Source organism: Myripristis murdjan, chromosome 17, assembly GCF_902150065.1.
Source record: "Myripristis murdjan chromosome 17, fMyrMur1.1, whole genome shotgun sequence".
NCBI lineage: Eukaryota > Metazoa > Chordata > Actinopteri > Holocentriformes > Holocentridae > Myripristis > Myripristis murdjan.
Genome location: NC_043996.1, coordinates 5,537,648 through 5,552,384, shown reverse-complemented (window position 1 = coordinate 5,552,384; position 14,737 = coordinate 5,537,648). Strand labels below are relative to the sequence as shown.

Sequence of the window (14,737 nt, the reverse complement as noted above, 5' to 3'; positions counted from 1 at the left end):
ATGGAACATCGGTTCAACAATAGGTACAGTTTATTAGCGACCCCCTGCCAAAACACAAGCACACACAGATTTCTCACACTCGCATGCACCTAAAACACATATGCACTTCCCAATGAGTGGTCATCTCCTTGTCTGCAACAGCAAAACACTTTCATCCCCAGCCAAAAAAAGCAGAAGTGAAGAGAAGGACAGAGGGGCTCGGTGATCGCTTTGGCTTCTGAGGGAGGGTCACTTGTTTGGATAATGGATAATACCAATTGCTAGCGGGCTGAGCTCAGGATAAAAGGTCATTAAAACTTTATGAAATGTGTCTTTGTTATGGTGCCAGTTCAAAAGGCTGGACGCGCAGGGACCTCTTCCCTCTTGTGGCCAGGGACAGAAAAACTCTCTGATTTCAATATGACAATGCCAGCGGCAAAAGCATCGCATCCCAGAGTTCCCCTGTGTCCATATCCTCTACTCTATCAGTGTGCTACCCACATGGGCTGGGCCTGATGATCCAGATTTTGCTGGTTTTTAATTAAGTGGAAGGTCAAATCTCATTGCTCTTGACTTCAGGGAGCTGCTGCTGTCTGCATGGCAGAGGAGCTACACCCAGTCATTAATTTTATGGAGCAGGGACTTTAATTGATTAAAAAGTTAAGGGCTATGGGGAATGCGTGGTGAGAAGCACCAGCATTTACTTTCTGTGAATCTGGGCAGGTCCTCTGTCACATGCATGATGGCAGTAATATATAGAAGACAGCACCTGACCCGAGGAAAGATGGTGATTTTTGTATGGAAAATCTTTAAATGTTGATTTGACCTCAAATATAGCTGTGCATAGGGCTGGGCAATATGGCCTATAAATTATACCACAATTTATAGGCTGTATCATGATACACAGCATATATCGCAATATTTTTAAATCTTCTCCAAAGCACTTCGTAAATGCTCGATTTAACCCTTCGATGCATACAATCACATCAGCATGATGATTCTAGTAGGGCTGGGCATTATGGACAAAATCAAAACTCAAGATATTTTGGACCAAATATATTGATATTGTGACAATATTGTGGAGATGACTATTATTTACACAGTGAGATGTTTGATAAACAATGATCAGTAATGCCTATCTAATAAATTAGTGGGTAAAGTCAAATATTAGAACAGCAAGAACCATCTTGTAAGTTCAGAAAATATATCACTTTACTGAAATGCAGCCTGTAAAGCCAGGAAAAGACAGCATATATTCATGATATGATAATATCCAAAATCCCAAATCAATATCTTGTCTCATATCACAATATTGATTAATATCAATATATTGTCCAGCCCTAGCTGTCCCTGTGTAAGATGCAGTACTGGCGACTGTCCCTCTTTTGCTTGAGCATGAAGTTTACACCTTGGGCCACAGAAATAAGTAAAAATGCAAATATGATTTCAAAAATACAGAGACATTTACTGGTACACACACTCCCATGTAACTATCCCTTGTGCTATTTTGGGACCACACATATGATGAAATCTGAATTGCATTTTTGAAAAGAAAGGTGAGTGAGTGTGAGAATATTATCAAGTGAGCACCTCTCACCGCAAGTGTATCATTAGTTACTGCTTACATATGATGATTAAGACCAAGGACCAGAAAGTAAGTGTTTTTATAAATTCATGTCTGATAAACTTAAGCTTTTAGCAGGTTTTCTGTCAACCATATATAAATGTACCTAAATAAAACCTTGTGTACAAGCCATTCCCGTGTTGCCATTGTGTCTCTGTAAAACAAGCGAGGCTTCTCTTGTTTACAGCATGTGAGATGTCATGGGAAGGCCAGGAAGTCAATTAGAATGGATGTTTTTCTGACTGGTGCTGTAATTTTTCTGTCTCATGTTCACCGAGGATGTTGGCAACACATCTTTACCTCTTAGGTCTCAAATGGGAAAAATCTTCCCTCGGAAGCACTTTGTAAAAACAAACACAGGCATGATATGAAACGGTGAGCTGCCCAGACCCCTGGGGAAGTGTAGTGTGTCAGGTTCATTTGATAGTCTCCCCCCAGCTGTTTAGGTATCAGCGCCCCACACACACAAGAAGCTGAGGTCACCAGTTGTAACCTTTTACCTCCTTGGGAATAAAATCAAATATTCAGAATTATATTTGGAATACATATGGAATATGAAACTGCAATTTCTCATGTGACAATAAACAAAGCATATACAGCTTCTGACAGAGCTCCTCACTGCAAGTAAATGTGTCCCTCAGTAAAGTGAAATAGATTACATTCCCCAACATGCTCTGTGCATTCAAGGTTTTAGAGCTTTACAAGACTCTAAGTGTTACCAAACAGTTTCCACAAGCCACTAAATCCAGCACTTTTTTTTTTTTTTTTCATATGGTCAAAAGCGGGTGGGTTTGGTTATGTGTCAGAAGCCGCCAGCCCTTCTCTGCTCTCCTGTCAGGAGCATCTGTCAGGTCTGCTACAGCTCTCTGCCTAATAAACCAGCACTGCCGACCTGTAGGGTTTCCAGCCTGCAGCTTCTCTTGCTGCATATCACAGTAACTTTGAAGAGAAAAGCAAAGAAAGAAAGAAAGAGAGAAAGAAAGAAAGAAAGGGGCCGACTTCTTAGGCTGTTTGGTTTCTCTTCAAACTATCAACTCTATCAGATCCCTGTTTTGTGCTCAATTAGTGAATCGTACAGAGCGCCTTTCATTTAGCTCTCGGAGTGGCAAAAGTGACCTTATTCGCTTCGCTGTTCTCTCCACAGGGGCAGCGACAAATGAGGCCTTGTGTTTTTTTAAAGGAGTGCATAATGAAGCTTTGTGGAGGCACGATCCAAGTTAGATAACCCACCAGGATTTCAATTTACCCCTGTCAAAAAATTTGAAAGGCACAAATAAACACCACAGCGAGGGCAGGCTGTGTGTATTCCCCCCAGAAGATATTGATTGAAAGGGCGCGTGCTGATGCCTATTCACATCTCCTGCTTTTGTTGTTATCGTTCTGTCTCAGGTGCAAGTGCAACCTGCATGCCAACAGCTGTGTGTTTGACAAGGGGAAGCTGGGCTGCGAGTGTGAGCACAACACCACTGGGCCAGACTGCGGCCGCTGTAAGAGGCACTATCACGGAAGGGCCTGGAGTGTGGGCTCCTACCTCCCCATACCCAAAGGAACAGCAAATATATGTAAGTATCTGCAGTCTAAATGATTTAGATACACCCTATTTGGCTACTTGCAGAGTGCAACTAATTTGCTGATGATACCGCTTGCTTTGTGGCAATGCAATGTTATTAATTCCTACCATTTAACAATCTGTTTACAGCAGAGGCAGACAAATATTTAAATGTCAGCACGGCTAACATGATGAAAATACAAAACACATAATTACCTAAGGTCTTAAATTGCTGCCCACTATCATTTCCTGCATATGTGCGCCTTGGGTGGTACACATGTGCATCATTAGCAATGTAATTGCACTATAAATCCATGTGTTTTTTTTACCTTTGTGTCTTTGAGCACTGGTCAGTTGTGGCATAAGTCAATCCTTATGTATTAAACGACTGTGAATACCAGTCCAATCAATACCTTGTCATGGAGTTAAGCACTGCTTTTGCACTGTACCTTAACTCCACGACACACAAGCAAATAATGCTGCATATTTTTCTGCCTCCTCACATGGTCTGTCTCAGGCAGAAGGTGCTCTTTTGCATTATCCCCATTCTAATCTTGGAGGGGAGTTGAGCCACATTTATCAAATCCCATGCCTGAGGCAGGGGGCTCATTGCCTCAATAAATCTAATACAGCCACTCAGGGATGAGGTGGTGGCTTGGCCAGATGGTGGAAGGCTAGCCCTCTGGTCCTCCGCTCACACTGATTCAGCCCTGAAGTCAGAAGCTCTCCCAATAGATTTGATTGCTTGAATTGAATTCTGGGGCACAGACTCTGATTAGATTTGTACAGAGATGTGATATTGTTATCGATCTGCTGATTTCGTGTAAGTAAATTTGCGCACTGACAGTGGCTCTTGTTTTTGCTGCTGTCTAGGTTATTTGTTGATGAATGGGAGTGTGTATGCAGTGTATGACCGCGTGTTCTTATGCGTCGAATTGTGGTTGCGGGTGTGCGCACAAAACCGCGTGGGTTTGCATGCGCATGTAATGTGTTTGATCATATGTGTGAGTTTATTTGGGGAAGTGTTTGTGAACTCTAAGGAGATATTGCTGGATTTCCCTCTGCACCTCTGCTGCGTTATGAGTCTCCTTGCAATGTGGTGCTCACTGTCAGATTGACAGGCCGTTATTAAAAAATCCAACACTTGGCCGCATCTGCACTGAACTGATGAATCCGAGGTCTAGCCATATCAAAGGCAATATTAGCACTTGTTTGGCAGTGGCATAAAATGCAATAATATTGCATATGGCAGTGACGTAACAATATTGGTCCCCCAGGTGTTCAGTGAACACACTTTTGTCTTGAATTGTCTTTATTTCTCTCATAAGTAACGCCTGGCCCTGTAACATTGCTTTATCCATAATGTGCAGCTCATATTCCCTATGAGGATATTAAACATACAGCCCTGGTATCAAGACAAATATGCTGAACGTGCAAAATGTAATTATGGTTTAATAGCTTTCATCTGTCATCAAGTCTTCCTCTTTAATCACAGGAGTCATTTATCTCACAGGTAGGGACAAGACGAGGTCTATTACATATTCAGATCCCTTCACATGCAGATATATGGCTATACGTGACCCTTCATCTAATAATTCAGAGCCCAAAATGGAGCCCTGTGTTGCTAGGGGCCATCGCTGTCGGCACTGAAGCCCAGGCGAGAGCGACTCCACACCAAATCTAAGGTTTCCCTTGAAGGAAGGGAGGGGAAAAGTGTAAGAAACCCGCAGAGCAGAAGAGGAATCACTTTTGGAATTATGTTGACAGTCCACTTTGCAGGGAGCATCAAGTCATCTTGTGTTTCAAAGCAGGTTCACAGGTTAACAGGGGTTGGGGCTGAGAGTTTGATAGGACTGCAGAATGTGTTTGGACTTGAAAGGGTGATATTGTTCGCCCTCCACTTCTCAGGCAGCAAAACTATTGGTTTAGGAATTACAGGTTCCTTTCAGGCAAATGGCCCTTACAGAGAGCCTGAACACTGTGTTTTTCTTTTACCTGTAGTGGTGTGTGCTTGCCAACAGTTCTTCTGACTTCCCAAAGCTGGTGATCAAGTGATGAGTAGGAAGCGAACAGTGGAAACCCGGGTCAAACACAATCACGGACAGAGGGTCTCTCTATTGACTAAGGACAAAACAGTGGAGATTGTGAAAAGGATCAGAAATTACACTAATTGCAGAGGAGGAACGAGCTGCTGATGAGGGAAGAGAGAGGCGGATCCACAGTCACATGCTGCATAATCAATCCAAAAATTTCAGACAAAGACCACATGGTTGATTCATCTGAACATGTTTGACTCTCTTGTTCAAAGTCATGTCCCCAGTGGTGCCTGGGTCATGTCATATTTCTCATGGTTTCTCCTGGTGGATTTAGGTGCCATACAGGTGAGAACTGACCTATAGTGCAATACAATGCCAACTTACCTGATAGCATAAAAACATCTCATATGTGGTGAACTCCAGCCATCAAAGAATTATTTGCAGTTATTGACCATTAATGAGCATTTCCTATCTGGTGACTGGGGCATTGACAGATAAGGAAAATAATTCCCACACAGGTTTATTCCAAAACGTAAAACCATTGTCACCGAAAGCCGGGAGGCCGGGATTAAAACAGTGATGAGACGACAATTTCAGCAGCTAGAGCTTTGATTCTGTTGACATTTTCGTCTGTCCCAAACCTGTCATTATCATCAGAGGAGGGCGGATGTTGGACCCTGTCGTGGTCCGGTTCTCCAAAGAGCCATAACTGCTGCTAATCAGTGGACACAGCGGAGATTTATTGGATAAGTGCTAGTGGGTTTTGAATTATTCAAGGCATGCCAAAAAAGTGTTTCAGTTGCATTTTCATGACAAAAAAAAAATGGTCAAGGGTAAAGATGAAATGGAGTTTGTGCTTTAATGACACAATGTCTTTATCCTTTTTTCCACAGGTATCCCCAGTAGTCACGGACCAGTGCGTAAGTTGATCAAGCTTTTCAAATTGGCATGATGGCTTATCTGCTTTAATGGTTTTCTCTTTTGGTAATGGCACACACTTGTTTGATTGATGACATTGTTCTTAGTGTGAAAAATACCACTATACATTATCATTATTGTTCATCAGTATACTTTGTATAAAAAAAAAAAAAATCAGCCCTCTTAAAAAGCATTTAATCTAAAGCTCAAACTTAAGGCCTTAATTTTATTAAAGCAGGTGATAAACTCTGGGCTGAGATCATTTTACTTGTTTGGAATGTGCTTCAGCTTGTTTCAAGCATTTTAATTGAAATAGACTTCATACAGATGAGTGACATTTGTCTACAAAATACCTGAAAGAAATAAATCTGCATTGCAGGAAAAAGACGTAGAATTGTCTCATCCCACTGGCAGAATTTCTCTCGTTGTAAGAAAAATTGGATTTTAAGTCTGTGAGAAAATGAGAGTAAATGAGCAGTGCCTTACAAATAGGAGCTGCACATTGTTAGGCCAGTGCATGTGTTGGCACAGACATGAGTGAGAGCGATTTCAGAAGAGTTGACACAGAGATATTTGCCCTAAGCCAGAGAAAAGAAAACCATTTTTTTTTTTTTGTGAAGACATGGTGCCCACCATGCATCTTAGATAGATGAGATACCCTATGCATGTTGATGCCTGAAGGTGACTCCTCAAACTGGATAGCAAAAGCAACCAGCGATATGTATATCCCTTTGCCTTTGTCTTGTGAAAAACATACCCATCCATGCTGCATGCCGACTTCTGTACAATCTCTCATTTAGTTGCTGATAGTACATGGCAGATTTCACATTTTCCTATGCATCTTAAGTAAATCAGCCCAGATGGCACACTGATTATTGGAACAAACAGGAGAATTTATGCATGCTGTCCCTGTGCATTAAATCCATCACAGCATGAACTATATGACAACCCAATGTAATGTATGATCTTTCCCGTTTTTACACAGATCGAGCAAATGCTTCATCTCTTGGTGTTGCAAATCGTAACCAAGGTAGGCTTTATAGGCTTTATAAACTAAAAGCTTCAGCATGGCAATAACAGCACAATGAAAAATGCACTATTTATTGATTGGCAACTGGAAAACATGCAAATAGCGGGTGGCGGTATGGTAGTTTTCAAAGCTAATCCCTGTATTCTTTCATCCGACATGTGCACAAACAAACACTGGCCCTTACATGGCAGACCTTTGTTGTGTGAACACTGTAGGGAACGGACCACATGTCTCATGATCACCGCCTCCACAGCCTGTTAGCCTCTTTGACTATGCCCTGTTTTTAATTACCCAGAATGCTCTCTTGGGGTGCACCCTTTCTGCCATGTTTTCTGCCACAAAAAAGGGGGGAAAGAGGAGAAGGAGAGGGAAGGAGAGAAGAGGCTCCAGGGGGGTTTATGTAGATTGATCTCCAGCTATCTCCAGCTAATCCTCAGGCCCAGATATCCTGTGTAGTGAGTGTTGACTCGCATCTGCACCACTGCTCTCACAGCCAGAAGAGAGAAATTAAAAACGGACTTTTAGGCTTTCCAGGATCAAGAGAGGGAATATTCACTGGTTCCTTCCCAGCTCCATACTGGCAGAGCTGAGAATGTGATGCACCTATGAGAATAAGCCAATGTTCTCTGCAGTCAGAGGCCAAGAATAGCAAATTGCAACTGTTGTAGTTAGTCTAGCTGAGTGGGTTGCAAAGACAGTACTGTTTTTCATAGTATTCATAAAAGTCTATGTGAGTTATTTTTAAAGTCATGAGCTGCATCATTTTTATGAACATCAATGCTCAATTTGCTTCTTCCTTATTAACAATTGATAAAACACAATGGTGTTGATTGCTAATCTATACCTATAATCTATGTCTATAAGTTATGAGAGCGTTTACATGCGCTGTTCTAAACACTGTTGGGTACATTAGGTCTTTCCTGGGTTGGAAAAAAAAAAAAACTAAGAGATTCATTTTACATTTCCAGCAGCAGCCATAGCAGTTTTGTTTGAAATAAAGAAGAATGATGAAAGATAATAATAATAATGAAAGAAGAGCCAGGTAGTTAGTGTAAGCAGCGGTCGCCATCATGGCTGAACAGACAAAGAAAACAGCGCCATCTGCTTCCAAAAAAAAAAAAAAAAAAAAAAAAAAAAGACTTCAGACTAGTGGAATCAACTGTGTGATTGCCAAGTGATCTGTGACAAGCGCAGGGAAAGACACCACAGCAGGCTGCACCGACGATGTCACCGGGGGCAAAAAAAAACATAATGACAGTCATGAAAGGTCATTTACTTCTACTTGTAGTTGAATCATCTTGACTTACACCCTAAGATTCATGAATACATGGAGCTCTGTCATTTACAATAAAACAATCATTAAGAGCTTATCTCCCACAATGGATACCTTTGTTTTGTTGATGTGAGCTAAAAAGGAATCATGCCCAAACTGATAATTCCTCATGAAATGATTTGAAATAGCTGCACACAGAATGGATAATTTAATTAATCTTGAGGCAAAAACAAAATGGAATATGTGCAGATTCTCACTAATTTATGCTCAAAGTGATTACTTTCAGATAACTACGGTTTTACTTCATATAATTTTGCAGACAGATAATCCTTTCTACTTCTTTTCACCACTGGATAAAATACCGTATCTCTGACACTTTCAAGTGCTAGAATTCACTTGACATGAGCCTCAAGTCATGACTAATGGGGAAGCCTTCATGCTAATATGATAATAGAAGGCATGACTGAACTTGGGTTTCAGCTCTCCCTGACATCATGGCAAAAACTATTGATCAAATGTAATTGAAGCAACACTGTTCTGTCTCACAGCATATAATTAGCAGCTCCTGTATCTGAAAACTGTCTCCAGTTATAGCTAATTGCACTGGTGAATCTATAGTAATTAAGGCCTTTTAAAAACATTAAACTGTTATTTATTAATCATAATCAGCGATCCCTGTTTGTAATGTAATGGTGCCGGTGCTGTCTTGCTGGGTTTCCACTGTAAAACAGGCTTCACATTCCATTGTGGTGCCATGCTGGCAACAAAAAACTCAATGATTCCCGTAATATCATATCAGTTGATATGAACCGTTATATTTAAGGAGTTGGGTATCACATCAAATGTAGTTCTACCATATAATATCTAGCTTTTCCACAAAAAGGAGTGACAGAGGCTACGGTCCAGGACATTGATTCGTAACTCTCAACCTGATATCATGCTGTGAGATGCCATATCTCAGAAATTACAGGCACAGAATATCTGAGGACATCAACAGTTCACTGAGAAGAGAGGATTAGGGAACTGCCTGGAAATGTTTAGTACACAAACACACTGCTAGATCCTCTCTCAAAGGCTAGAACTAGCATGCATTTGCTGTCAGTGTTGTAGTGGGTGCATTATTTGACATAATAATAAAATTGCCAGTCTTTTATGCATGGTAAAGTAAGGTACAGTGCGATGTGTGCTGCGGTAAGTTAAGACAAGACAACACGAGACCTTACATTTTGCTTGCATCACATGCATTTCAATCACAGAAATAGCAATATGAAACTTAATCCAATTCTGTGTCCCCTCTGTCTGCCACTATTGTACTGTTTTGAATTTTCTCCATGTTGCTTCATGCAGCACCATGGCCCAAGGATGGATCTGTCATGACAGTTACTCTGCTAAAATGTCACACATCTGACAGAGGTGTGAGGTGCACATATGTCTCTGTGAGAGAACGCTGGTCCTCAGCCAGGAGTTGAATTGCAGTGTTCTCACTTGCTGCCAGCATCGGTCCTAATGCTAGTGATGTCAGACAGGGCAGCGTTGTCATCACAACATGTCAGCCCTCCTCGGAATGCAAAATTACGTCGTAGAAAATCTATCAAGGGAGAACAATATTAAGGTTATACTGCTCAACATTTTTATATACAATGATATATTGATACTCACTGTATTATTCCATATTTTCTCCTGTTTGCAGGTGCAGTTTTGATCATGACTGGAAATTCAATAATGGAGTCAAAAGGTTAAAAATAACAAAAAAAAATGTACAGTTTTGTATTTCAGTATCAGCATTATTAAAAATTGTATAGTTACTTTTGAAATACCAATATAATACCCATACATTACATCCAGTGTATAGGATGTGTATTATGATTATATATTATTGGTGGTAGTAGGAGGAGTAGGAGTAGTGGCATTGTGCAATAAGCATATGACCATACATACATATTGCTTAAATACATATCTGTTTCTGTAGTTGTAAACTCATTCTTTCTTGTAGGATTCTCAACAGTACAATTAGACATTCAGAGGCCAGCGTTTTGCATAATATCAATCAACATCAGTGTTCAAAGTTTTAATTTAATAAAGAATTTATGCATAATAGCCACCAACTGAAGTGATGAACTGATACCTTTTAGTATTTCACACATACCAAGTCTCCATGCGAGGCTCTGTGAAAGATCTTTTGCCAGTACCACAAAACAATTGGCTTCATTTGACACTGCACTTTCAGAAAGTTAAGTCAGCGGGGCCTATGGCTCCACAAAGACATCAAGGGCTTGAGCTTACGTATAAAGCGAGTTAATTGGCCTACAGATGCTTCCAAAAAGCCAGTGGCCCTGGGGGTCTTCTGGAGGACACTGAGCACACAGATAATCCTCCTGCCACAAGCAACAAAGTTAACTTGTAGATCAGACGATGCCAACTCAGTCAATCTGTCGAGAAGTTCAAGACACTGAGTGCAAGAGCCAGAATTAGACCCAAGGAAAATGTAGCAGGGCTGTTAAGACACGTGCATCTTTGAATGGGAAAAATCCTGGGTAAACGTGTTTTAACCTCGACAGTGTTAAAAACAGCTATGGGCGATGCACCTTGCATATTTGGGTCTATTTTGGTGCTTGGTGGTGTGTTTTTCTCAGCACTATGTATAGTTGGCCAAACTTAGACAACATCCAGCATCATCCAACTTAGATTTCATATTTCTAGTGCAGCTGCAATGGAGTTTGATGACAGGGAAAAAAATTCAGCTATATAAAACATCAAGTGCAAGCATCAGTTTTTGTTGTCAGCCCCGCAGAGTCAAAGAGCAAAGGGCTTCTTTTCAGACCTATCACTTAGCACCAGCACGCAACAGTCATACAGGGAGAAATCCATTGCAAAGAGCCACAACAGCCTCAGAGCCTCAGCAGACCAGAATGCACTGCAGCCACAACATGCTACCTTTTAAGTGAGGGGCATGACTGACACGAAGTAACCCTTTTGCCCTCCTACTGCTCTTTCTACATTATTGCTATTGCACTTGCCACCTTCATGTAGAACCAACAGCTGAATGCGTCAAGATTACACCCGTTCTCAGGGAGTTGTTGAACAGTATTCTGGGAAATATAGAAACACACGAGGTCCTGTCCCAATTGCTGAATGCAGTGCACACTTTGGTAACATCAGCAAAGTGCAAAGTTTTGACTAGTCCACAAGGGGGCATGGTTTGACTAAAAGCAAGCACAAGTCACGAGATATCGCGCCATTGCTCTGCTTTCCATGCAGTGAATTTTCACCGTTTCCTGTTCATTGCCTTTGTAGCCCAAATGCACTTCCATAAGACTGGAGAACATTTATGCATATTTTGGAAATCAGTCTTCTTCATGTGGGGGATACCATGATGGTGCCACGACTGGATTCTGGTCGCACCACTGTTGCCTTGCCTCACCTTGCCTCGACTTTCCAAATCCTACAAACAAACTTTTAGGCTATGACCTGAAAGGAAGCATGATAAAGCAACTGCATGGCCTATTTGTAAATGATTTTGACAGATAGTTTTGAAAAAAATTGACAGTATACTGAACAGCCACCATGCTGTTTCCAGGTTGAAGCAAATACCAAAGGACAGCCCAACAAATGTTGCATTCAGCCAGTTAAAATTTATCAGGGAGTAATGGATCGTTAACCGCTAGTCCACTCCAATACAGACTTTCCAGAGGGCGCTTTGAGGGTTCATAGTGGGAGCTCCTTGGCACAAAATAAGAAATGGAACAGTCTCACAGACTTTGCAAGAACATGCAAATTTGGATTATTAGACCACAAGTCTGCCATTTGAGACAGGACCACTAACTAAAGTAGAGGGAAACAGAATACACTGAATAAGTAAATTACAACACTTCATCACAAAATAACTCCTGGAATCACAGATGGTGGATAAAGGTGTAAGAGTATCCGAGGGTGGACTTTTCCGTTAATGGGCATTACAGTAATGGGTTTGTGTGCGTGCATGTTTGTGTGTGCATGTGTCTGTGAATTGTGGGATGGGGGTGTTATTGAGTTTAATGCAATACCAATGCGTTTTTAATCAGGTTTGGCACGGGCAAAGATTATTTGTTGAGTTTATTCTGACGCATGAGCCACATTACAGAGAACCAAAAATGTGATTACTATTTATGCAGGAAGGGATATCCAATTATACTAAAATCTCTTGGCAAATATTACCTCTTCCTGGATTTCACCTCAGCAAGCAGAGAGGCTTCCAAGGATAATTGAGTCGCGAGTTTTTGTCTGGAAATGTGAACATTAGCTTATGTAGTCCTAATCAGCCTGTATCAAAACAAAGCAATGGGCAGTCGGCATTGCAACAGTGCAGCCCTGGATATCACATCCTTTTGTACCAACAGTCTTACATTGTTTGCTGTAAGGTTAACTGCAGAGAAGAAAATAACCTGCAAAAGCCTATTTGCATATCAAAGGCAGTAGTGGTGTGGGGGAGCCAGGTAGGAGGTTAATAAACAGAGGATGTGAATCCACACCCTATCTTCTCCTGTTTCCAGTCTTTGAGTACCACTGTGCCATCGGGAAGGAAATTTCAAATCTACTGTCCTACACAGGGGATTCGTCAGTCCAAAAATACTCTGGCATCCCCTAATTTACTCATTATTAATTTCACCTCATCACTGCCATGGTTTATTTGCTCCTTTGTTTCGGCGGGATTATTTGCTCTGAGGTCCCTGCGCTGTTCCTAAAAATATCCCTAGAACATCTTACTGTGGTCACTGTCATGAACAATCATTCACACGCCTGTGCAAAGGTTTTTCAAAGGCTGTGGGCTGCATTCCAGTATTCATACAATATGTGCCCTCCTTATCTGTCTCCTTTTCCTCTCCATGCTCCACCACAAAAGTCCTTGGCTTCACCCTTCGCAATGTGTCAGCTGTGTTTTTAGTACACAGAGCGAAGCAGACAGGACAAGAAGAGGCAGCTTGTGCCCCAATGAACCTGCCTGTTGATGTTCTCTGCCTCGCTATCACAGCGTGATCTATTAATCACCCCTTCCTGTCTCAACCCCCCCACCTTCTTTGCTCGATCTTCACAGCTCGGGTGTGTGACAACGCAATGCTGCGCTGTCAGAACGGTGGAACGTGCCACCACCATCAGCGGTGCCACTGTTCCCCAGGCTTCACGGGCGTCCTGTGCGAGAGAGTTCGGTGCCAGGGCCCCGGGGAGTGTGATGACCAATCGTCTGGACAGGCCTCCCTCCATCATCACCCCATCGGCCCCCAACGTGTTCTCCCCCTCCTAGTGTTCCCTCTAGTGATTGTTTCCCTCTGTTGAGAGACCCAACCAGCCGCCCATCCTCACAGACAGTCAGCCAAAACCCTAAGACCACATATGTTGAGAATGAACTCTCAACCTTAAAGACACGGGGGACAAGGGACATGTGGACAATGCGCTCAGCATACAGTATACGCGACTCTTTTGTATATCCAAGGCCACAGTTAAGGGGGACAGTGTGATAAGTGCAATATGTTGTACTCTGATATGATATACTGAAGGCTGCTGAAATAAATGGATTTATGAAAGAGGCTGAACCCTAGCCTTGTGAATTCACTGTTGTCTTATTATCTCACTCTGGAAACAGTTGGAGCCCTTGCTTTGCGATAATGACAGTGGCAAATACTTGACATTCATTGAAGGCGAACTGGAGACTCCGCCCAGATAGAGCTGCCCACATTCTGAGAGCAAACTGTACAAAACCGAACACATGATTTCTCAATATCATCTGGCATTATTAAAAAATCTGGATGGGGACATCTTAAAAAAAAAAAAAAAAAAAAGCATCTTGCCTCACTGCCTCCTTCCTTACTTGTCCCCTTGTTCCCTTTTCCCACTTTCTCCCTTTCCTTCACTCTTCCCCTTCCCTCACTTTCTCCTCCCTGTGCTTTGGTGACTCTGGTGATTTTAGTTTGCTGAAGGGTGTTATTGTTTTTGCCAAATGCTGCACACGTGTTATTATCAAGCCCCCTGACAAGTACCTTTCTAGTATTTTTGTTCGGAGGCTTTGTAGTCATGCTTGAGCTCACCTGTACGGAAAAAAAAGATGTAACATACTGTAACTGTATTTAATTTTTGTACAAAAAAAAAAAGATATTTTCATGACTACGCAAAACAAAAAAAGATGTATTACTTGTTTTATATTGCTGCCTCTCTTAGATGTGGACTATGAATACGTGAGAACTTTGGTTTTATTATTTCTCTGCTTTTGTGGCACATGGTTCTCTTCATTTGAGAACTGCTGTCAAAGAATATGTTTACATCCACACTTAAATACAATACAGTTCCACCAAAGGGA

General features: G+C 41.7%; 1 protein-coding gene across 1 annotated transcript in view; it reads left to right on the top strand.

Moving 5' to 3' along the window:
• The window catches only part of LOC115375204 (netrin-G1-like), a 60,346-nt gene extending 45,817 nt beyond the window's left edge, over positions 1–14,529 (top strand). The window contains exons 3-6 of the mRNA XM_030074585.1: positions 2,993–3,165; positions 6,082–6,108; positions 7,092–7,136; positions 13,481–14,529. Coding sequence (XP_029930445.1) covers positions 2,993–3,165; positions 6,082–6,108; positions 7,092–7,136; positions 13,481–13,719 — 484 coding nt within the window. The 3' untranslated portion in view covers positions 13,720–14,529. The remainder of the gene's footprint in view (positions 1–2,992; positions 3,166–6,081; positions 6,109–7,091; positions 7,137–13,480) is intronic.
• Positions 14,530–14,737: the final 208 nt, after the last annotated feature.